Source organism: Miniopterus schreibersii (assembly GCF_964146895.1).
Source record: "Miniopterus schreibersii genome assembly, chromosome: 13".
NCBI lineage: Eukaryota > Metazoa > Chordata > Mammalia > Chiroptera > Miniopteridae > Miniopterus > Miniopterus schreibersii.
Window position 1 is genome coordinate 245,050 of NC_138113.1, and position 25,115 is coordinate 270,164.

Sequence of the window (25,115 nt, forward strand, 5' to 3'; positions counted from 1 at the left end):
GCAGGTTCTGGTGGGGAAGATGCTCTCCTGCCTCCCCCACTCCGCCCATTCCTGTGGGAGACCCACCCTCTCCTCACCCCCCACCTGTCTCAACAAAGGACCTGGTATTTAGTACGTGCTGAAAATTAGAATTGAACAGAATAACGAGCCCGGAGGTGAATTCGGTAAAATCACGCGGATGCCCACCACCTGCAAGACCTGCAGGACTCACGCGGGAGCCGGGGGCGGCCGCCGGGACCCACACCTCCTCCAGGCCGTGCAGCCGAGTGTCTCCGGGAGCACGGGGCCTGTGAGGTCGTTTTCCAGCAAGTGGAAGGAAAGCCTTTGCAGGCAGTTAAAGGGATTTCACGCAAAGTGATGATAAAATTCCATTCAAAGATGCAAACTTGGCTCTCCTGGGATACAGAACAGACTCCTAAACAGAAGAGCCCTGGAGAAGATGGGCCTCTGGTCTGTGACCCAGGAACCTCGTGCTCAGGACGGTCACAGCAGGTTACAGCCTGTCCTCCTGGACGCGTGGCCAGAGGCTGAGCCCCTCAGGGCAGCAGGCCTCTTCCTCCAAAAAGATGTTTTAACCAAGATTTGAAACAAGTGAAAACAAGATAAAACCAGCTGAACTTTCATGGGTTGTAACGAAAAAGGATTGTTTTCTTCTGAAATTGCAGTTTGGGTGCCGCCTACGTTTCAATGTTCAGAACCTGTAAACTCAGGTTTTCTCAGTGGAGTTATTGTGACACATGGAGCCGAGCCAGCCTGTACTTTTAAGTTGAATCCTGAGAAAATTCTAAATCACATGCATTTTTTTGTTTTTAGCTCTCGCCATTAATCAACTCACCGGTCACTGTCCTGAAACCCTGAGTCCCTGGCGTCTGAGATGAGTCCAAGATCAGTGATCCTGCTGCCCCCAAGGATGTGATTCCTACCACCATCTGTTTCCTTCATTTGCCAGAGCGGTGAGTTACGGCCTTCGTGGTTGGGATCCTTTTCCCTAATTCCTGCTCATTTCTGCTAAACCGTGAGTTAGCTCAAAATGCTCCCGGCCCCGATGGGCCGTGACAAACAGCACAGTCCCCCCACCGCCCTGTGCCCACTGCTCTGCTTCAAGTCCAGGACTCAGCTCTGCTCATCGCCTGCCTTCTGTCGCACGTCAGAAAACCTCCGGAGGAACTAGAAAAATATTGACATTGAGGAACGTGAAACGCATGCTGAAGTGTGAGGTTAGCCGTCAGCCTTGGCGTTCTGAGTGCCTCTTTGTGGTAACCCGTGTGCGAGGAAGGGGCAGGGCCCAGGCCTCAGGTCCAGACCCCTGAGCAGCCCCCCTCCTTTCCTGCAGGCCCAGCGTGGGAGCCTCCAAAGTTAGGCCCATTTTCAGTTCTGTTCCTGTAATTGCCTCACTTTCCCCTCGGGTCCCGAGCTTCCCTCAAAGGGTAAGAGAAGCCAGGTAAGTGCGGTTACAAAGGGTTGTGCTGGTGATTTTACACCCTTCCCCTCCCGGTGGCTCCCGAGTGCCCTAACGCCTGACTTATCCATTCAGTCTGGCTCAGCTTCGCTCACAGGAACACAGTCCACCGAGGGGCCGGCTGAGATAACCGCGCCCTCGGAATCTGTGGGGCTACAGCCCGGATTTTCAGGGGGTAGGGGGGGTTTCCCTATGTAAGGGGGAGGTGAATTCAGCGAGTTGTTTTTCTCTGGATGTCCATGTGTGTGTCGGGGTTGCTTCTGGCAAAGTATAAACAAACCCATAACTAGGACGTTAACCTAGTTCAAATGAGGGAAGGACGTGACCTGCAGGTGGCAGGTCTCCTGCCTGAGTGCAGGACAGCATCCCTCCCGCTGGGTTTGGTGACTTGGTGCCCCCTGCAGGCTCCAGAGAGAAAGCACTCCCCACGCTGAGCGTGAGAAGGGATCCAGAGCTCCTGGAACTCGGAGCTGGGGGCTCAGCATTTGAGGTGGCGGCTGCACAGCTCAGGAAGCCGGCACGGGGTCAGGGGCCCGAGGGCTGTGGTTACTTGTACACGTGGGTCTTTCTCCCTCACTGGGCTCCTACATCAAGCTGACACTGCAGGGCTCACTGGGAACCTGATGCAACTAGGTAAGTGCCGATGATCACCAGCCCGGCGAGAGCCAGTGTGTGTGCACTTTAGGGAGTCAATACTTAGCCTATCTTTTGATCCTCAGTGATATTATTGAGCATGGCAGACAGGACATAACTTTTCCAAAAGGAAAACTGAAATTCAGAAAGATTGAGTTCAGAGGGAGGAGTCAAAGCCAGCCCGCCTCTCCAGACTTTGTACCAGGGGCGCATTCCCACAGTGATGCTTTATGTTCTTGCTACTTTTTCCCCCCATTGCTTTTCAGAGAGAGTGGGAGGGAGAGAGAGAAACATCGATGTGAGAGGACACATGGATTGGTTGCCTCCCGCACAAGCCACCAGGGCTGTGGATAGAGCCTGCAACCAAGCTACATGCCCTTGGCCGGAATTAAAACTGGGACCCTTCAGTCCACGGGCCAACGCACTAACCACTGAGAAACACCACCAGGGCTGTCCTTGTTACTCTTCTGAGCAAAGCTCTGGGACCACGGGGAAGTGCTCATGCAGATGGTCTGAGGCCACACAGAGGGTTAGGGCCACAATGGTGAAGACTCAGCTCGGGCAGCACCTTCGCTCAGACCCACTGCTAGACGTGAAAATGGCTCTGAGCACCCGAGCTGCCCACGGACACACCCCACATGTACAGATGCGCAGCACTGCACACTCACTGTGGCCGTCTGGGAAACCAGCTAATTGTTTTAATTTGCTGTTGGCAAAATAACTGCTTCACCCATGGGAGGGGGATGGTACTAAACTCCCAGGACAGTGTGGGGACCCCAGGGCAGGACAAATGTGAGGCTGGTCTGTGTCCATCTCAACCACCTGTCTGGTCAGTTTCTTAGTTACTCAGCTCAGGGTCAAGGTTCCAGGGAGTGAACATCTCACATCCGTGTCACCAGGCACGTGGGCTGGAGAAGGCACACAGTCGTCAGCCCAACCCCAGCCCATAATCAGCTACAAAAGGAAGTGAAGTGTGGATTGAGACTGAATGTTATGCTAAAAAAAAAAAAAGACAGAAATTCCACAAATGTCTACCAAATGCATTTCAAAAATGTGAATCTTTATTAGACACCAATTATACTGAGAGATTCTTGAACAGACTTTTATATTGTCAAAATATAAACTGTCTGAATCTACTATGTAATGTGACTTTCACTATAAAATGAAATTCCAATACTCAAAACTGCTCTCATATCCACTGAATTTACTATTTTGATTTATGACATAACTGTTCCAAATATATCACACAGGGAACAAAAGCCTACTGTTGTGTTTTTACACTGAAGTCATTTAACTTCAAATCCATGCCGGGGCTTGGTCTGGGCAAGGCCACTGTGCTGATCCCAAAGGGTCCCCAAAGACCCTGGGCCTCAGCTCCGGCCACGGCGATGCTACTCTGCTGGAGGAAAAAGCTGGGCAGCGGCCCGTGAAGGAGACCACCTTGCCCACCAACACCAGCGCCTCTGCCCACAGCATCGCGATGTAGCGACAGGGACTTTCAATCCGCGCTGCAGCTGGACACCAGCTCTTGGTTGGAAGCAACTCTTCCGAGAACCAGCTCTAAAAAGTTCCACCTCAGCTACATGTGGGCTTCATTCGAGCAGCCACGATGCACCTGGCCCTGGTTCAGAACCTGTCCGTTCCTGGCAGATGCTACTGCTTGTGAGGTATCATTATGCATCGTAATTCCTGCAGCAACCCCGTGTTAGATAAACGACAAAGACAACTTGAGTCTGAGCATAATTAGTCGCAGACAAAACAGTGTCTCGATGAAAACCATCTTTACAAATGACGTCGCTGCGGGAACAAGGCCTGCGACGTGTGCGCTTTGGTTCTGAGAGGGTGGTGGAGGGAAGTTTCCCAGGAAAATGGCACTCGCTCTGCCACTAGTCGTTTTTTCTCCCCCTCCTCCTCTCTCTCACCACCTCCTGCAGGCTCTTCAGGTCAGCCATCACGTTCAAAGTCTTCTGCACCCACATGATCTGAAAGCGAGCGCTGTGAGTGTTTACACTGGGAAACAGGGGAAGCGAGAACTGGGCAGTTTGTAACATACGTACCACAATGATCATGGCGTTGAGGAGCAGCGGCGCCGAGAACACGAGCGAAATGAACATCCCCCTCGAATCGAAATACTGGTATTTTGAAAATAACCTGTTTTAAGAGAAATTTTAAAATCACTTGGAGTAACGAAACAGTTTTAAATAACACTCTCTGTTTAGTATAAGGCTCCTGGAGGTCTTATGTCAACCAAGGTGGAACCGGCTACCCCATGACTGCACCGGCCATCGGTTCCTTCACAGTCCAGACCTTGATGCCCCTGGTGGAAGGCAGGGCTGAGGCCTAGACATGGGACACCATGGTCCCAGGAGGGCAGAAAGGCTTCAGCGTTCCCTCCCCTCAGCCCCACGTGCACCCAGCTCTATCACACCACTTCATTCTGCAGCTAACGTTACTTTAAACAGCCCCCTCCCCCCCAGCCCCAGTCATGAACAGCATCACCCGATTTTCAGCTGGCCTTGCTCAGTAAGAACTATGTAAGGAGCTGCTTCTCAATCTAGCCCTGCCCATGCAGAGGCTGCTGTTTCCTCTCTGGGCCTGTGTTCTGCACGCAGGTGCTCTTTCCAAAGTGCAGAAGCAAGACCGCCAGGCTCACCTCCAGTTCATGGCAGCCACTTCATTGATGTATTCAGCACAATAGACTAATGTTACTGCAAAAGAAACCACATCAGAACTTAGGGGCTGGTCATTAATCATTATAGAAACACATCCTTTACAGGTGAATATTTAATGTAAACATAACAGGACAGCCACAGTTGAGGAGAAATGTAATTTTTACTTTAGATATAATGTAAGATAAAAATTATAAAACTAAAAATACACAACACACCCTTTAACTGAAAGGAAACCGAGGTCAACACAGTCTCCATGTTCTCAGTGAAACCATGCAAAGCTGTTCAGCCACACAGCCATGAGAATCCAGGTCTTCTGCCCAAAACCAAGAACTCACCACAGCTATTTTGCCGAATTTCCTACAGCTCCAGTCAAAGGTCAGGCCTACATGACACTGGGCAGCAGGGCCAAGAGCCACAAAGTTGAGTCCTCACAGCCACCCACTTCTCAAGCTCACAGTCCTGACAACAGGGGCTGCCCCTGTGAGCAGCAGCATTGGTGGCAAAGTCAGGACAGCAGGAATCCCAGTTGCGGGGACTCGGATTTGTGCAACGGGTTACTTTGTGCACACACAGGTCCTTCCTAGTCTGCATGTTCCCCACCACAGCGAGCTGCACAGTGCTAAGCCCGTGGAGAAAAACTTCTATGTAGAGTCGGAGTTTCACTAAACCTAACCCATCTTTGTGTAAGTGGTACTGACCCCTTCCCTGGTAAGGTAGATGCTCAGCAGATTCCTTTCAAATCCAATATCCACAATCTACTTTATGATTCCCGAGAGTGAAATCAGGGCAAGTCCTGAGACTCAGAGCCTAAGGCAGAAGGGTTAGGTCTCAGGAATAATTACATGTTGAGAACATGCAGGGGCCGTATCACACACAAGTTCTGTTCGTCCTACTCACCGAGGCACAGGAAATGCCCGACCTGCAGTTCATATCGCCGGGACGAGAGACAGGTGAGCAGCAGGCAGAGCACGTGGAAGGCGGCCAGGCCTAGGAGCCAGGGCTCTGTCCAGTCTGTCTGCTGTGGGACACACCAGTAGGAACTCGTCAACGTCAACTCCCGGGGGCCGGCCTCAGGTCTCCATGGTCAGTGGGGAGTCAGGGGCCCCTCACTCCTGAGTACTTACTTCTGCAGCTACTGAGCAAGGCGCCCAGAGGGCCCCCCTACCCCCGGCCTCACAAAATGGGGGCAGGAAAAGGACAGGGAAGGGGGGCGGGAGCCAGGAGCCCCTCCATGGCATCCATGGCATCCATGGCCCAGGGACCTGAAGAGGAATCCAGGGCCTAATGTTGGAGCACAGGCTGGCAGCCTTGCCGGAGTGCCCCTTGGGTTTGTGGAGCAGGCGCAGGTCTGAGCTGCGTGGAACCTAAGGGTCCTTGTCCCGGGAGGGGAGAGGGAAGCCGTGTGGCTTGTTCAGGAGATGCACTTGGTTACTCCCACTGAACCTGCTTCAAGCTCCTTACACTGGTACTTAAGGCCTTGGGAAAGGACTGGGCTTTCTCCACCCTCTTAACTTCATGGTGGGCATGCCCCCCCCCCGCAGGTCCACACCCTGCCCAGACCAGGCTCCTGACCAGGCTCCAGACCAGGCTCCAGACCAGGCTCCAGACCAGGCCAGACGGGACTCGGAGCCCAAGACACCTGAGGCCTAAGTGTGGCCGCCCTCCTGCAACCCGGCACCCTGCAGCCTGGGCAGGTAAGCGGGCCACGAGCTGTGTCCATCAACTCTCGAGCTGGGGGCCGGGACGAGGGGCACGGGGAGGGCGAGCCGGGAACGCGCTCCGAGGAGGCAGGCGCTGGGGCGGCGGCGGCAGCAGCACCTCGCCACTCCGCCCGGCCCCGCCCCGTAAGCTCGGCCCATAGCCCCGCCCCCGCCGCTCAGGCCCCGCCCCAGCCCCGCCCTGTAAGCTCAGGCCCCGCCCCGCCGCCCCAGCCGCGCCCTGTAAGCTCGGGCCCATAGCCCAGGCCCCGCCCTCGGAGGCCCCGCCCCCGCCGCCCAGGCCCCGCCCCGCCGCCCAGCCCCAGCCCCACTCTGTAAGCTCGGGCCCATAGCCCAGGACTCGCCCTCGGAAGCCCCGCCCCCGCCGCCCAGGGCCCGCCCCGGAAGCTCCGCTCTAGCGCGCGGGTCCCGATCCCGGAAGCTCTGCCATCAGCGCCCAGGGTCCCCCCCACGCTCTGTCCCGCTCCCCAGGCGCGGACGGGTGCGGGGCGTTCCTGGGGGAGGAAGGGAAGCCCGGGGCGGCCCCCGCCGCCAGCACCGAGCTGGCCGCCAAGTTACCGTGATGACGGCGGGAATGCTGACGGGGAAAGAGGTGACCGAGAAGGGGGACGGCATCGTGCCCGGAAAGACCCGCCCTCGCCGCCGTCCGCCCGGCCCGCCTGGATACCGGCAGGTGTGCCTCCGGCGTCGCCTGTCGCGGGATCTCGAGTGTCGCGAGACCCGCGGTGTTGGAAGCGGGCGGGTGCACGTCTCGCGGTGTTTCGTGGTGTAACGTGAGCACAGTGACGCCACCTGCCCGCGCGTCACTCCCGTACGTCACAAGTCCCCACCCCGCCGGGCGACTCGCGGGCGCTGTGAAGCTCGCGGAACCCGAGCCCGCGGGGCGGCCGACGGTCCTCGGCGCCCTCCCCGGGCGGCCCGTCTGTGCTGCGCCCCGGCCCGGGCGCGCGGTGCGTCCTCGGCCGACCCGGGAGCGCGGGCGGGTCGAGCCTCGGCTGCCCGGCTGCTCCTGGTGCGACACCCAGGGCGGGTCCCAGCGAAGCAGGAGCCCCGCGGGCTCGTGTACCCCGCGTGGGCGCCGTGGAAGCGGGTCGGCTGCCCCCGCGCCCCGCCCCCACCCCGCTTCAGCCGCGCGCACCGGCAGCCGCGTCCCGTGGGCCTGACCCCGCCGTTCGCCGCCTCCTGCGGGACGTGAATGAGATGGACGCGGACGGCGCGCTTCCCCCCGGGCGGGGCGGGGCGAGGTCCTGCGGGGGCCGCGCTCGGAGGAGCAGCGGCCCTTCCCCGAGACCCCGGCTCCGAGCGCGAAGCCTCCGGGCTCCTCCACTCGGGTGACCTCCTGTCGGTGCTGTTTAGGGTTCCGCTGGCTGCCGTCGGCGACTCGGCCCCGTGGCCGCCCCTGCCCCGTGGCCGCCCCTGCCCCCCGGCCGCCCCTGCCCTTCGCTCTTGTCGCTGCTGCCCCTCGAGCTCGGTGTCTACCTAATTTTCCACAATAGACTTTCCCCTTTGCCCAAAATGGGGCGCAGTGTTCCACACCTGAGGGGAAAGACCCAGAAATGCCCAGTGACCCCGCCCGTGGAACCTGCGTGTTCACCACGGAGCCGGCCTCCCTGCTCCTTCCTACGCCCGCCCCGGGGAGGCGCCCGCGTCCGGGACGCGGCTCAGCCGCGGTTCCGCGGAGGCGCCGGCAGGTGGCAGCACAGGGCCGGCGCCAGGTCCTGCTGTGGGAGCCGGGACCCCTTTTCCCGGACGTTTGCAACAAACGGAGTTTTCATGTATTTCGTACCTGTTGAGTTAAGAGGCCTTAGGCGACCCCACTTAATTTTAGGTGGAGAAATATTTTTCTTTCTGAACATTATGGAATAGATAAACGTGTTGTTTCTGAGTTCTTTATTGGATTGCCTTTAGAAAATTGTGGTTATTTTTAAGTGTGCGTGTGAAAAATCCATAATCATGGATAATAAGAGCTTTAAAGATAAAACCCAACAGATTTAATATCTCATTTCAGCTTCATTTTTTCAGTATTCTATCAGGACATCACCCCCGTGCGGAGGCGCTTGTGACTGCGTGGACCACCCTGCGCTGTGCCGATTTGGTTGATTTACGGTTCTGCCTTTCCAATCTGAGCCTCTCCAGGGCATTTATCACGTCTTATCTGTGGAAACATTTGGGATGTGAACGAACTAGTGAATCTGTCCTGACAGTTCATTTAGTAACTAGTGATGAAAATGTTCTGGGGTTTTATCTCTGTATAGAGACACTTGGGACTGCACATAATCAGATGCAGTTACTGCAAAACTTTGTTACTAGATAGACCCTTCATGCAGAGGAGAATGAAGAGCTCCGGAAACAAGTATGGCCAGGTGAAGAGGTGAGCCAGCAGGTGCTGGGCACAGAGTTTCCAGCAGTGTCCCCCGGCCCCAGGGGTTTCTGCGGGATCCCTGACAATCTTATCTCACGGCTAATCACACACAAGGGCAATGTGTGCTGTTCATTTGGAGACTTTCTCTCTTCTTTTGAATGCATTTCATTGACTCAATTTGGGTAAAACCCCTGAAGCATGGTTAGAAATTAGGGCACTAACTGGGTGCTTGGGCGTTTGCTGCCTGTGTAGACAGGTCAACACACAGAAGGGGTTTGGAAATGCAAAATGTGGATACATGCACCGTATGAGTTAAGGACACTGACTTGATGCCAAGGAAAGACTGGAGTTAGGTTTCTAAGGGTCTCTTCCTTCTCTATTTTTAAATGACACTATTTGTGGAAACTTACTGTGCCCAAGGTGAAGTCCTGGCTGGAGGAAGTGCTTAACGAGATTCAGGACTTAAAACACTTGGCTCAGCTCCATGCTTTTTCGGCCTTGGAGTTAGAGGTAACCAGCCAGTTACTGTTTTGTTGGCAGGAGGACAGAAATGGAACAGAAAAGCCCGGTTCCTTTCCTCTTGGACAAGAAGGGATTCCTTCTGCTCTGGTGGAAAGATGTGTAGTCCTACCTGTGGCTGCTAATAGGACACTTGTGAAAAATAACAGGGTGCAGTGGTTTGGTGTTTTAAGCAATATTTTTGTTAATAATTGTGTCGTCCTGTCCTTTCCCATTGACTGACACCGAGTACGTTCCTGTTGTGTTATCATGCAGTTTTTTTCACTACAAGGTATTAATAACTATCTTTACCAAGATCATCTGACACTGAACAACATAGGCATGAGCCTAAGGAGTTCTTTCTCTTGATTTAAAAATTACTCTGTCCACTGGAACTCATAAGAGCATATTTATTTCATTCATCTATAAATTTACACTAAAGTCAGTTTCATCATTTTAAGAGTTTAACCGATCCTGACAATATTTCCTCTACACAGCCATAAAGAGCATTTGTGTTTTTTTTTAAAGGCTGCATTAAACTGTTTTATGGAAGCTTTAATTGCAGCAATAGCTATAAATCAGTTTTCCACCTCCTGCCAGAGGACAGGGACATTCTTCTGTCTTATGAGACTCACTCTCTACAACCACCTCCGTTTACTTTAAGGGGGGTCTGCACTTCTTTCTCTATAATCCATTTTGTATGGAATTCCAGTTACACAAGGGGGGGATTTCTCACTTTATTTCACTTGTGCGCTTGCTGTTCCCTGAGTGTAAATGGAACTGAGGTCTGTGTGTCTGATTTAAACTCCCTCAGGTGGAGGGAAAGACAGTCCAGCATGTTGACGGGTGCTCAGAATCAGGTCTTCCCGCTTGCCAGGCCACTTTTCTAACTGAGTTCCTATCTTTTGCCTTGGAAATCTATCACAGAAATAGTCATCATTTTATAAGGGTTCTTTTTTACCAGCCACCTTCCACTGTCAGGAATGTGGAGACGGGGTTGTCTGGGGCACGTGGCTCCCCTTGAGGCTGAGCAGGAACTCGTGTCCCCTGCGCGTCCTGAAGCTGTTCACTCGCCTCCCTGGATGGTCAGGAGGGTCGGGGGCGAGAACAGCAGCTGTGTCTGCAGTGACGTGATGCACAGATGGGCGGCATCCGGGCCTGCCTCACGGAGCCGCGGTGGAGGGTGCGCACAAGACCACAGATGTGATCGTGTCTCATCTGCTTCTGCAGTGCAGGCTTAGGAGAAAAACATGCAGAAACCGAGGCCATGTCTGTGGAAGTCTTGGACCTATGTCATGGCCTGTAAAGGAGAGAGGCACCGGAGTAGAAGGCAGTGAGCACAGTAGGTGCTCTGCTGGCCACTCCATCGGCTGACACGGGGGCCCTGCGTGGAAGGAAGGGCTGGAGAACTGACTCCTAGTGCGTGTGAAGACCTGCTCTTGTCCTGCGGAGGGGCCACACGTAACTGTCACCAAGGCTCTTCCTGACTCGAGAGCAGCCAGAATCCGATGGGAAGGATGTCACTTCTCAGGACGGTGCTCCCTGCGGACAAATCTTTGCGTTGAAAACAACTAGAAAGAGGCATAAAATATAATATGGAAACTAAAAACTTAGAGAAACCAGAGATGTGACAGGGCAGTGAGGCTGGAGAGAGGATCCCTGAAAGAAGGGAAATTGAGGACAGACGTGGGCCCCTCTTCCCTGCACGAGTTTAATCACATACCAGGAGCAGCTGACAAACGAGCAGCTGCATGGAATGTAGTTAAAGTGGTTGAGAAATTCAGAAAACTTAAAAATCATTAAACGATTACTGAGAAGTGAATGAAGTCTAGATGACGGGGGCGGGGGGCTGTTTCTTGGCCTGGAGAAAGCACTTTCTGAGAATAGGAATTCTCCCTAAACTAGAGCAGGTACTTTGGTGACAAGAGACTTGCTGCTCTGAAATTTATGTGGAAACAGAAAGGACCAAGGCTGTCGAAAGGTCCTGACGGAGCGCAGGGGGGCCCCGATACCAAGGTCTGTTGGAGAGCAGTTTAGGGCGAACAGGTGGCTCTGCAAAGGGAGGAAACCAGGTGGGTGGAACAGGCACGAGGACACGCTCCCGGGACAGAGGACACGCTCCCGGGACAGGACAGCACACGGGACAGAGGACACGCCCCCGGGACAGGGGACACGCCCCCAGGACAGGGGACACCCGCCCAGGACAGAGGACACGCTCCAGGGACAAAGGACACGCCCCCGGGACAGAGGACACGCCCCCGGGACAGGGGACACGCCCCGGGATCCTGAGCCCCGAGCGCAGGGCAGACAGTGGGAGGCGCCACAGTGCCTGGGGCCGGGGGCAGGGAGCGCTCGGTGAGCCCCCGGGGACCGTCTGTGTAAGTGGAGAGCAGACGGTCGGCTTCCCGGCAGAACCGTGAAGATGGTCTTCGCCGTGGGACAGGGAAAATCTCAAACAGCGTAAAGAAGCTCGGATACAGAGGAAAAAGAACGTGTTTATCCGAGACCCGTGACTACCAGGGGAGCCACTGCAGTGACAGTTACGCGTGTCAGTCAGTCGGGAGCATTCCCTAAAACTGAAAAAGGCCAAGTACGCAGTGGGTGGTTTGCAGCAGGGGACCTTCAAATGGCCGAAGAGCTGTGAAAAGTTGCTCAGCCCATCAGGCCTCGGGAAAATCCACACTACAACCCCAACGACGAACGGTCCGCCGTGGGAGGCGGCCTGTGGAGCCCGAGGGTGTCTGCAGCCGGGCCCTGGCCGGGGCTGGTCCCAGGGTGACTAGGGGCCCCCAACTCGGCGCAACACACACCCGTGGGGTGGGCAGCTAACCAGACTACAGCCTGGTCGTTGCGTTACTCACGTGCTGTCTCCACTAGAAATGTGAGCCGAGAAGAGTGGACGCCGGTGCGGAAAATAACCTCTGAGCCCTGCTTGTTCTCCAGGACTCAGGACGGCGGTGACAGTCATTTCTGCTTTCTCCGCGTGCCCCTGACCGTCCTCCGTGAGGACTTCACGTCACGTCCCACAGAGAAGTCGCGCAGGTGCCGGGGCGGCGTCCGCAGTCACCGCTCCCGGCCAGCGACGCGTCCGGCTGGATTCCGTCCGTCCGCGCCCAGCTGCGGGCGCCGGCGACGGTCGGGCAGAGCCGCCGATGAGCGCCCCCGCGGGTGAGTCCGGCCGGTCTGGGTTTGAGCGGCACAGGCTCTCCCGCACTCGGGGTGGCCTTTAAGTGGTGGCGCCGCGGAGACCGCGGGAAGTCTCGCGGGGAGTAAACGACGGAGAGAAGGGGCTCGGGGCGAGCGTCGGGCTGCAGGGAGAGGGTTATGCCCGACCGCTGGGCTCTGCGGCTGCCGGGAGAGGGTTATGCCCGACCGCTGGGCTCTGCGGCTGCAGGGAGAGGGTTATGCCCGACCGCTGGGCTCTGCGGCTGCCGGGAGAGGGTTATGCCCGACCCGCTGGGCTCTGCGGCTGCCGGGAGAGGGTTATGCCCGACCGCTGGGCTCTGCGGCTGCAGGGAGAGGGTTATGCCCGACCGCTGGGCTCTGCGGCTGCAGGGAGAGGGTTATGCCCGACCGCTGGGCTCTGCGGCTGCCGGGAGAGGGTTATGCCCGACCGCTGGGCTCTGCGGCTGCCGGGAGAGGGTTATGCCCGACCGCTGGGCTCTGCGGCTGCAGGGAGAGGGTTATGCCCGACCGCTGGGCTCTGCGGCTGCAGGGAGAGGGTTATGCCCGACCCGCTGGGCTCTGCGGCTGCAGGGAGAGGGTTATGCCCGACCGCTGGGCTCTGCGGCTGCAGGGAGAGGGTTATGCCCGACCGCTGGGCTCTGCGGCTGCAGGGAGAGGGTTATGCCCGACCGCTGGGCTCTGCGGCTGCAGGGAGAGGGTTATGCCCGACCGCTGGGCTCTGCGGCTGCCGGGAGAGGGTTATGCCCGACCGCTGGGCTCTGCGGCTGCAGGGAGAGGGTTATGCCCGACCGCTGGGCTCTGCGGCTGCCGGGAGAGGGTTATGCCCGACCCGCTGGGCTCTGCGGCTGCCGGGAGAGGGTTATGCCCGACCGCTGGGCTCTGCGGCTGCAGGGAGAGGGTTATGCCCGACCGCTGGGCTCTGCGGCTGCCGGGAGAGGGTTATGCCCGACCGCTGGGCTCTGCGGCTGCCGGGAGAGGGTTATGCCCGACCCGCTGGGCTCTGCGGCTGCAGGGAGAGGGTTATGCCCGACCCGCTGGGCTCTGCGGCTGCAGGGAGAGGGTTATGCCCGACCGCTGGGCTCTGCGGCTGCCGTTGGCGGAGCTCACAGGCCCGGAGCTGGGGCGGGAGTCGCCTTAGCCCATCAGCTGTTGCTTCAGATGAAATTGCGAGGAGCCTGGAGCAGGGCCCGGAAAGCAGTCGGGTCTAGTTAGTGGGGTGGGGCCAGCGGGTGGGGAGTGGGACGGCGCCCTCTGCTGGTTGCAGGGGGTGGGGATTGTACCTCTGGGAACGAAGGCTGGCTTTCCAATAGAAACATCAGATAGTGTCAATATTAAAATTATAGATCTGTTATCGTTTTTATTCTTGAAAGAGCTTAATTATCTGAATCCATAGTAACTTTTTTGGAAAAATGGTCTCCAGTGTTCCAGTACATTTGAGATATGTTAATGAGAGTATTAGTTATTCATTAGCTGATGTTAAAGTTATTCATCTAAAAATATTTTGTCTGTGGTGTTTAATCAACCAAGACTTGGAAGAAATCTCTGTGGAATCCTTCATTTAAAAAATAAAGGAAATATTCTCCATTTTAAAGGGCATGAATAGGTACATATATATACTTTAGTAATTAAAAACATGCACACTTTGCTAAATATTTTATTTCTATGACACCTCTGGAATGATAAACATTTCCAATAGCACATGGAATTAATGAAAAATCTTAAATTTAAAAAATATTGTTGTAACTGTGACTGTAACTGTAACTGTTGTGTCTGTTCCCCCCTCAGCTATTTTGTAACAGTCCTTAGTGTCCTTTCCTGGGTTCCTTGTTGCTACTGTTTAAAGTCAGGCAAACACCGGGCACAGGAAATACAACAACAAGCTCTAGGTTACACAAAGCATTTTGTGGCCTTTTTATCACTCTGTTTCCCTGAAAATCTTTCTTATAATTTGTAATATGCTACCTTCTAAGTCAATTAAACATACTGGGTTATATTCAGGTTACTTGCTTTGACTCCAGATCTCTCTACAAATGCTTTACTTTGCATGTTCAGGAGGCTGTAACCTGTCCCTGCTTAGCTCCAGAGGACCCCAGAGCACAGCCTGTCTTGAGTTTGTTTTCTGTGAGTTCTCCTGGTGAGCCACTGAATTCTTTCCTCTTACTAAAGTCATGGATCCCACCCAAACCTGCGTTGTCAAGGCCTCATCGCTTTTCAGGGAGAAGCCAAGAAGTACAAAATCCCATGAATATAAGAAGCCTGAGGCCCTGAGATTTGGATGAGGACTTACAATAAACACGTGGATGTTCTCAGTCCAGAGTGTCCACGTCCTAAATGAAGAAACCAAATTCCGCAGACACCGCGTGCTGGCTGCCCCTCCCGGATGGGGGCGGGGATCCGCTGGACAGGCCACCTGTGCCGTCTGCCCAGCCTGGCCCTGTCTCTGTCGACGTCTGGTCTCATAATCCGACAGCGATGGAATAAGGAACATACTCTGTCCGTGGCAGTCAGAAGGCTGGTGATGGCGTTTTTTGAACGTCCCCGTGGTATATTTAGATACCACATCAGCACACATTAAATGCACTCCCTACTTAATGTAATTTTCATGCAATACTCATGGGTCCGTGGGGTTTGAGATGTGTGTTTACAGAAAGTGACAGGTCATTAGTCCAAGACTCTCCAGACGCGACCTCGGCTGCGGGTGCGCCGACAGCTGTTTCTCAGGACTCTGGCTCCTTGCGCGACCTCTCGTCTGCTTGTCAGCCGAGTGCACTTAATAAACTCAGCGGCTGCCCACCTGCGCCGCCCCCGTGAGCAGCGCCACGGTAACCTGGCTGGAAGTGACAGTGCTTGATGCTGTAATTACGCCCTTCAGTTTTTTTCTTTCATGAATAATATTTAAATACAGACCCATAAACTGTTCCGTGTGCACCGTGAGGCTTTCTCTTCAGAGGCAGGTGGAACTGGTGGGCTGCACTCTACAGAGCGCACAGTGTATATGTAGGTGATGTTGGCGAAGTATTAAAAGTATCAAACTGGAAAGGGCTTTAGTGATTATTAAGCTGCAATTTCTTATTTGAGTGAAGCGGCATTTATGGTCTGGAGACATTAAATGATTTGGGCAAAATCACAGACTTCATTAGCGTCTCGTCCAGATGTCAGGCAGGATGTTCAGTGAAGCCGGATTCTCCCCACTGACCGCAGCCTGGCTCCCGGGTTCCCAGCGAACCGGAGCCTGGGCTCCCGTCTGTGACTCTACAGATGCTTAAAACAAGGCAGTTACCACGTGAATTAATACACACAAATGGTTACTAAGCAGCAGGAAACAGCAAGTGCCATAAAAATAAAGTTCGTTCTACACAGGCATTTCCTGAAGTGTTAATAATCGTCTGACCAACAGAAAACGGGCTCCGTAATTGAAGACAATGAGTGTCATTGAAACAGTCTGTAAACGCCTCTCGGACTGTCCTCACCTCAGTCCCGAACTGCATCTTCACCCGGAGACAGTGTCCCCAGGCTGCTGCCGCCAAGATGGCCTAGGGATGCTAATAGCACTTACTGTACTGTCCATATCACTCGCCATATTTTAAACGTAATTGAACTAGAAAATTACTTTGGGGCATAAAAAATTAAAAGTGGCATATGGTGGGATCCCAACAATCTAAACGGAGCCGGGCAGCTTCCAGAAGGGGAGGCGAGCAGGCCCCAGTTACCCCCAGAGAGCCCGGAGCAGGGACCTTCTGGACTGACCGTAGGGGTGGGGCTGCCCCCCCAAGGACGACACCGTGTGGAACCTGCAGCCCGCCTCCGGCTGTCACACGTGATGTCGGCACACAGGAGCTGGTACTTTTTTGTTTGTTTCTGTTGTGTCAATCCTCGCCCAGGATCTTTTCCATTGGCTTTCAGAGAGTGAAAGGGAAGGAGGGACAGAGAGAGCAAGAGAGGGACACGGACGGGTTGCCTCCCGCACGTGCCCGGAGCTCCCCAGAGTGCCCTTAAGAATGCGCAGGACCCGTTGTTGGGTCAGTGTCACGGCTGGAGGCTTCCTGCAAACCCTCAGTACAAGTCACTGGGGAACGGATTGTATGTCCCTCAGGTCCTGTGCTTGGCTCTGTGGGAACCAGGGGGACGGGGGAGAGACCCCGAAATTCCCCACACACACCAAGAGGCCAGCCCACCGTCCGCCTGACTGGGAGCTCAGCTCGCCTGCCCAGAGAAGGGCTGGTCAGTGGGGAGCGGCCTCTCGCATCTTTCCAAATGGCCCTGGCGTCAGGGTCTCTGAACTGAGAAGCCAGACACCTTCAGCTCACTCCCGTTAGCTTATAAACAGCAGCCATGCTAACGAGGAGAATGTTGAATAATGTTTTATTTTAAATAATAATTAGGGCTTTCTCATAAGAGAATTTTAAGACACTGTTTGAAGGGGTTCAAAGCTGCTTAATTTCAGGCTGTCTCAGAAATAGAGACAATTTTCATAATTTTGTTCTTGAAAGTATAGACCTGTCATTCTCCTCGGCATCTCCAGGAAGCAATTTTCTTTAAAAGGTTGGGGAACCTTTTCTCTGTCTATCATATTTCTCTTCAAAAAGAATCCAGTTTCAAAGAAAAGATGAATATTTTATGTGCTTTTAAAGTCTGTTTTTACTATTAAGAACTGATTTCTTTAATTGTAGATAGCATCTGCTGGAGATGTATATGTATTTATGTCTTTTCTATGAAAATCACAATTTTTAAAAATCTGGCTTGGGGATCATGGTGGCCAACCTCCACAGTGCATTCAGAACAGAAACGACACCTTTCTTTATTGAATTTATTGGGGTGACATTGTTAATAAGTGACACATTCCTAATGGCTGCGTACTCGGGGCGGCACCAGCTCCATGGGGCTTCAGTGGCCCTTTAGGTAACTAAGGCAGTGAGGGGAGAGGAAATCAATAGCTGACAAGGATTTAACACCTTGCTAACCGGCTATTTCGAGCCAGAACTTGCCCTTTTCCATCATGATCGGTCAGCAAGGTGTATTAACCATGTACGTGGTTTAGTCATTAATCCAAGACCAGCTCCAGTTTAAGGAAAACATCACCGGAGCAGGTGCAGAGCAGGGGACACAGGACAGGATCCGTTTGTAACCAGCCCTGCTGCTTCTAAAAGCAAACTCCACCGGGCGTCAGACCCTCAGTCCTCGTGGATCCCGCAAGCAAACACCGTCTCACCCAAGTGAAAGCTGCCGGCACCACCCAAGCACATTGAAACCTAATCACAAACGGAAGAGCCAGTGACCGAAAAGGAGTGATCTGGGCCAAACCGGAAGCCATCTGACAGCTTCCCATGAATTTAATTGAAGTCGGGCACATGGCTCTGCAGTGGGGGTGTCAGGGCCAGGGTGTGAGAGGAGGGCGGGGGTCACTTGCGCTGACAAGTGCTTCAATGCCGCGGGGTTAGGTCTTGAGCAGGACACAGCGATGGTGAGTTCCTTCCAGCGGGAGGGACCAGGAGCTGTGTGCACGAGGGGCAGAGCTTCCATGGGTGGGGACCAGGACACCGTCACCCCTTTGACCTGATGCCAACCGCCCTGTGAATTCTCCCCCTGACATGGACCCCTCCCCCGACATTGACCCCTCCCCCGACATTGACCCCTCCCCCGACATTGACCCCTCCCCCGACATTGACCCCTCCCTGACATTGACCCCTCCCCCGACATTGACCCCTCCCCCGACATTGACCCCTCCCCTGACATTGACCCCTCCCCCGACATTGACCCCTCCCCCGACATTGACCCCTCCCCTGACATTGACCCCTCCCCCGACATTGACCCCTCCCCTGACATTGACCCCTCCCCGACATTGACCCCTCCCCTGACATTGACCCCTCCCCGACATTGACCCCTCCCCCGGCATTGACCCCTCCCCGGCATTGACCCCTCCCCGACATTGACCCCTCCCCTGACATTGACCCCTCCCCTGACATTGACCCCTCCCCTGACATTGACCCCTCCCCGACATTGACCCCTCCCCCGACATTGACCCCTCCCCCGACATTGACCCCTCCCCCGACATTGACCCCTCCCCCGACATTGACCCCTCCCCCGACATTGACCCCTCCCCCGACATTGACCCCTCCCCCGACATTGACCCCTCCCCTGACATTGACCCCTCCCCGACATTGACCCCTCCCCCGGCATTGACCCCTCCCCGGCATTGACCCCTCCCCGACATTGACCCCTCCCCTGACATTGACCCCTCCCCTGACATTGACCCCTCCCCTGACATTGACCCCTCCCCGACATTGACCCCTCCCCCGACATTGACCCCTCCCCCGACATTGACCCCTCTCCGACATTGACCCCTCCCCGACATTGACCTCGGAGAGAAGTTTCTTAGTGTGCAGAAGCTCAACATGGGGAAGGGACTGAGAAGACTTCGGGAGTGTTGACAGCAGAGCTCAGAGCAAGGCCAGGGAAGGGTGGTCGTGTTCAGTGGCAGCCGGAGCTGCTGCCTTCACGGAGGGCACGTGGCAGAGGAGGGCAGCCCAGCCTGTGCCCCGTCCCGGCAGAGGACGGTCCTGCAGCCCCATGAGCGGCGGGGACGGTCGCAGAAATGAGGTGATCGTTGCAGGAGCAGGTTCTGAAAACGAGAAGAAAGCCGGCTCCATAGGGTTAATGCTGAGACGCGAACGTTTAAGAGAATTGGCATTAATCACGGGAAATTTTATGTTCTTTTTATATTTCTCTCTTTTCCCCAGATTGCCTTTCAGCGCACGCCTACGAGGTCACGCGGGTCCATCACAGTGACGGGGTCGGAGGGCGCATGTACCCTTCGGGAGACTGTGGGGACCGCAGTGCAGTCTGGTCATTTCCACATCACTTTCTAGACTTAATGGGTCATCACGATGGGAGGAATGTGAGCTGACACTGCATTTTCACTGGATAATGGTAATTTTTCAGTAATTGCTCTCTCTCTTTAATGGGATGAATTTCTCAGCATTATTTCTTCTTTTTATTGAATTTACTGGGGTGACATTGGTTAATAAAATTCTCAGCATTATTTCTGCCTAGAATTTCTACACGAGGCCAACATGCAGAAAAATAGATTAACTGATGGTTGTAAAGGTTTCTACTTTACATAAGATTAAATAATATCTGCATTTCAGATTTGCTGAAGGAATAGTGATTTGCTAATAGGGGTCGTTTTGAGGGGTAGCTTACAAGCATTCTTGTCTGTATCTCTCCTGAGCTGCCCACCAGCACGGTCATGAGGCTTCCACGTCCTCGCCGCTCCGCCACAGCCACCTCCCTTCCCAGCCGTGGTGAGTAGGGTCTGAATCCTGGGCCCGCCTGGCCCCTGCCTGACCCTCTGGGCCCACCCTGTCCACCTCCTGCTGGAAACTGGTCTCACTCCTCTAATAATCTGATGATGGTGATCGTATCTGATAATCTGATCCTGGCAATTAGAAGTTAACTATTAAAAGAATAAGAGTTGGGCCCCAGCTGGTTTCACTCAGTGGTTAGAGCATCAGCCTGTGGACTAAAGGGTCCCGGGTTCAATGCACGTACCTCAGTTTCAGCCTTGACCCCTGGCCCTAGTTGGGGTGCACGTGGGAGGCAACCAATTGCTGTCTTTCTCGCTCCCTCTCCCCCTTCCACTCCCTGAAAAGCGATGGAAAAAATATCCTCCAGTGATGATTAAAAAAAGAAGTAAGTAAGTGAGTAAGAGTAGGAGTTGGCGCGCAGTTTGGGAAGGAGATGTGACCGTACGTGTGGAAATGTCAAGGATTCGCGGTCAGCAGCAGCAATCTCCCCAGACTGATGTGGCCACAGTGAGGGCTGCAGGGCTCGCACTTAACACACACAAGTCATCATTTTCCCACACACCCGCCGTGGCCACGGAAATCTGACATTAAACACAGTGCCGTGGACAGAAGCACAAAAAAGGAGAAACACAGGCATACGACTAAAATATATGCAAATAAATATGAGGAAAACCGCCCAACTCATGAAAAGGTCAGAGATCTAAACGAGTGGAGCGATCGTCCACCCTCACGGTGAGGAGACAGTGCGGCCCCGATGTCCGCTCTGGGCCGGCAGAGTCAGTGCAGCCCCTCGAACCCAAGGCAGCTGGTGTGTGGCTGTCGGCCAAACGGGCCTGACGTTTCTGTGGAGAGAGGCAAGGTGCCCGCATGGCCAGCGCAGTACTGAAGGGGCGGAGCTGGGCGGGAGGCTGGCCCCGGAGGCCCTGGCTTATGATGAAGCCGCAGTGACCGCAGCCCGGTGGTGGTGGCGTAATGGACAGAGCAGAGCCAGAAATGGACCCGCACAAGTGCAGAAAACTGACGGGGCAAAGGCAGCCCAACGGAGGAAGGACAGTTTCTCCCGCAAGGGGAGCGGGGTGGCCGGACCGCCTCACACAGCAACAAGCGTAGACACAGACCTCGCACCTCACAGAGCTCGGGCGAAGTGGGCCACAGACCTCATGCAAACGCAGAGCTGAATCTGCTAGACTAGGGCGCAGGAGGAGCCTAGATGGCCTCGGGTTAGGAGGCGACTTTAGATACAACATCAAGAGGGTGATTCACGAAAGAAAACTCAGCAAGTTGGGCTTCATTAGAATTAAAAAGTCTGATCTGTGGGAAACACCATCAAGAGGAAGGGGACGGGTTGAGTGGGCGCCCAGGCTGGCGGGGGCACCACGCCCGCAGCTCAGAAGGGTTTCCTAGCCCAGCAAACAGAGCTTGGTTGCCGTGTCACCTGCCTTCCGAGCGAGTGTCCTTTGCTCTTGAGCTCAGACAAGTGCCAGTCTTCCTGTGGCGCTGAGACTCACGTTCCAGAAGGGCAGAAAAATAACCAGGAAAACCTTACATTTCAGTAGCGTACGGGCCCTGAATAGAGGGATCACAGCGTCCTTGTCAAACGCTTTCCTTGCTGAAAAGAGCTCCGACTGCGCGTCCCATTCAGCCTGACACGTGGCCCACAGCACATTCGTGTGAAACAGCCTCAGCCGGGGCAGGCGGGGATTACGTAACAATGCCCGCGATGCAATGACAGGCCGCTAATTTCCTGCAAGCAGAGTTTCTTATTCTGGAAGATCTTCTTATTGGCCTCCGAGGGAGGAAAGGCGCGTCGGGGTCCTGGAAACGGAGCACAGTGTTCTGAGTCTCAAATCTGCACATGTGACGACAGGAGCCTGCTGTCTTCAAAAAGTCTCCTGTGCTCATGCTCACGGTTTATCGCAGAGTCTCAGGATCCTGAAGCTTCTTGCACATTTCCACGGCAGGGAAGTATTTGGAATATGAATTATAGTGAGACTAGTTTGCGACTATGCAGTGTGACGTTCCTGTTGCTTGGCAGTCGGCCCTGGTCGGCCTCACGCAGTTGGCGGTCGCTTTGTGGTTCATTGGGAGGATTCGGCTCAAGGTGAGCCGTGGCCACGCCTCCCATCACGTGGCTGCCGTTATTTGGCAGATGCCCCACGGAGCCTCTTCTCTCCTGGTTCCAGGTTTACGGCTGGGCCAGCGCGTGCTGCTCAGCGGCCGTCGGGACAGATACCACATCCATCGGCGCCCCTCCTCTCAGACCCTCTCAGTGGCGTGGATTTTCCTAAGTATCCAGGTTGGGGTGCTTTTCCTCACCCTGAGAACACCCATAAACTCCGTTTCTGGTTCCTCCTCTTTCTGACACCAGATCTGGGGGGTCGGACTCAAGCTCGTCCACAGGGACCTTCACACCATCACTGCTCATGCGGACGCCCCTCTCCTAATGTCATGTCTCCTCCACCCTCCGAGCTGTTGTTCCTCCAAGACTAGATTTAATTTCTGCTTCATTCAATCCCTTCTGACTAGTTTAACCCTAACCGACTCCCTTCCCTGCTACAGAATGTACGTTCGGGACCTCAGAGAAGGAGTGTTACTCCTCGGCCGTGTCATGTCTTGGCTTCTGCATTAAATGCCCACGTTTCTCCCACTGACGTGTTAAGGGGAGGGCTGAGCATCGCCCAGTGAGACTGGAGAAGACCTTTGAGACCGGTCTCAGCAAGACCACAATGTCCAAAACTGACCACAGTGTCCGAAACTGGCTTCGTGACCCCAGGGAGCCTGTAGGAGCCTCCTGGCAGCACCTGAGGCCTCTCCCTGCCCCTCCGAGAGCCCCGGGGGTGGCGGGGCGACGCTCTCCGGGGTCCGCAGGCACCTGCCTAAGGCCTGTGGTCTCCATGTTCTGATCACGGCAGAAAATGCTTTCAAGCGCTTCTCCCCAGCACCGCATCCTGAGCGGTGAGCAACGTCAGGCACACGCGCTGTTCTCAGCCGGTCCCCATCCTACTCAAGGACTCCCCGGGTGTCGGGGAGGAGGGAGCCGGAAGGCTGGCGCTCGCTCATGCGTTTGAAGCAGGCGCCCTCGCTGAACCTCAGGACTGTGGCGAGGAGACGGAGCTAACAAAGTGCCATCGGAGTCTGTCCGGCGTTTGACAAACCGGACGGACACTTTGCTCCTGCTGGACCCACTGGCCCAGGAGATCATGCACCTGCGAGGAGCCACCCAAGTGCCTCCGTGTTCCCGTGAGCATAAGGGTGGTGTTTTTAAAACCAGGTCCTTAGAACAGCCGAGGGAGCACAGCGAGGGCGGTGGGTCCGGACCCTGCAGAGTGGTGTCTGCAGACTCCCTGCAGCACCTCAGGAGCACGGGCTCTTGGCAGGTAGCGGAAATGGCGCCTCAATCACAGCTTCGCCTCAATCACAGCTTATTTCTGTCCACACCCCAAAGCTGAGAATTCAGTGAAAGATACAGATAATGTGTTCAGACTGAGGGGAGAGTGTTTCAAAATGCAAATGCGAGCACGTGACTCCGACGCCCAAGGAGAAGAACAGCCGGGGGCCCCCCCTCGGCCGAGGCGGCACCTTCAGAAGTCGGTTCGGTCGGCAGCCTTTGACTCCACCTGAGGCCACACATTTCACTGCTTCCTCACAGCCCTCTGGTGGCTGCCGGGCTGCGATAAGGGGTGTGACTCGCTGCCCTGGGGGTTCTGTTTAGATAAAATAGTGTCTCCTGTCCAGCAGCTTCCAGACCACCCCTCCTTCAGAGTCGCACAGAACTTGTCGGGAAGCGTGGGGTGTCCGGGGAGGAGGGGAGAGGGGAGAGGGGAGCGCGACCCTGATGAGGAACCTGCCCCTGGGGAGTGTCCTCACCGTCCTCCTGGGGGGACAGACGGACAGCAGCTGGGGTCCAGGGGACTAGTGTTAACCTCTCGGACTGATCGAGACAACACGGGGCTTTTCCCCTGAAGACGCTCAGCCGTTGACGACTTCCGTGTGTCACTCATTCGTCACAACTTTGCACCATCCGCCCTCGTCCCTGTCACCACCCAGCAGGCTCGGGCTCCAGGGCCTCTGGGGAGGAAGCCGTGGGCCCCCCGAGCCCCGGGAGAGCGAGGCCCAGGCCGGGGGCCACAGGCCGTGCTTCAGGTGCTGTGGGGCTTCGTGTGTGTCACACGGATGCTTGAAGTTCATCGCCAGGGGATTTTCAGTGATGGGATGTTTTAAGTTGGCTTTGAAGAAAAAAGGGCTTCTTAAAGGCAAAGAAATAGGGAAAAAGGGTTTTCTAAGGGTGATGAACGTAGGAAAACAAACATGGATGTTTATAGGACGTTCTCTTTCCTTTGGTTCCCAGCCAGCGGCTTCCATGGCAACATGGGCTCCTCAGCCCAAACCTCCTGCCAGAACTGTCTTCTCTGGGCGGCTGCCATGGCCTCCTTCCTGTTCCTCAGACACACAGCACGTCCCCACCCTCGCCGTCCCCCTGCCCAGTTCCCTCCCCCGACGCTCGCCCGTCTCCGTCAGGTCCCCACCCCAGGAGCCCGAGGTCGGCACGAAGGAGGCCTCCTCAGAGCACCACTTGTAAAGTAACAAAGGTGCACCTCCACCCCGACCCTGACCCCAACCCTGACCCCGACCCTGACCCTACTAACCCTGACCCTGACCCTACTAACCCTGACCCTGACCCTACTAACCCCGACCCTGACCCTGACCCTGACCCTACTAACCCTGACCCTGACCCTGACCCTACTAACCCTGACCCTGACCCTAACCTTAACCCTGACCCCAACCCTAATCCTGACCCTAACCCTGACCCTGACCCCGACCCTACTAACCCTGACCCTGACCCCGACCCTACTAACCCCGACCCTGACCCTACTAACCCTGACCCTGACCCTAACCTTAACCCTGACCCCAACCCTAACCCTGACCCCAACCCTAACCCTGACCCCTACCCTACTAACCCTGACCCCGACTCTAACCCTGACCCTGACTTTACTAACCCTGACCCTAACCCCCATCCTGACCCTAACCTCACCCCAAGTCTCTCGAGCTGCAGCCTTGACCGGAGGGCTCTGTAAAAACCAGGCAGGCCGACCTGGTGGCTCTTGAAGCAGATCTTAGGACAACCACACAGACTAAGTCCCATCGCGTTGGGCAGGTGACGTGACTGCCTGAGGGATGAGACCTGACGGCAAGGCCAGTGTTCTGTGAGCCTTGGCACCTGGGGAGTCCCGGAGGTGCCCGTGGCCTCAGCACAAGTCCCCCCCTGGACAAACTGCCCCCCTG

General features: G+C 55.3%; 1 protein-coding gene and 1 long non-coding RNA gene across 3 annotated transcripts; one reads left to right on the forward strand and one right to left on the reverse strand.

The window, feature by feature from the left end:
• Positions 1–3,132: 3,132 nt before the first annotated feature.
• TMEM18 (transmembrane protein 18) lies at positions 3,133–7,137 on the reverse strand. 2 transcript variants are annotated; one of them, XM_081156847.1, is made up of 5 exons: positions 7,041–7,137; positions 5,662–5,782; positions 4,746–4,800; positions 4,150–4,243; positions 3,133–4,074 (listed from the first exon to the last, which is right to left on the reverse strand). In XM_081156847.1, exons 1-5 carry the CDS (start codon positions 7,095–7,097, stop codon positions 3,979–3,981), a joined length of 423 nt encoding a protein of 140 aa, XP_081012973.1. In that variant the 5' UTR covers positions 7,098–7,137; the 3' UTR covers positions 3,133–3,978. The 2 variants fall into 2 exon arrangements, with proteins under 2 accessions (XP_081012973.1, XP_081012972.1); XM_081156846.1 differs by lacking the exon at positions 7,041–7,137 and adding an exon at positions 6,404–6,602.
• On the forward strand, positions 7,065–24,430 carry LOC308566507. The gene is made up of 4 exons (XR_014000176.1): positions 7,065–7,155; positions 19,266–19,455; positions 19,757–19,829; positions 24,181–24,430. It is a non-coding gene; the product is annotated as an uncharacterized lncRNA (long non-coding RNA).
• The last annotated feature ends 685 nt before the right edge of the window (positions 24,431–25,115 follow it).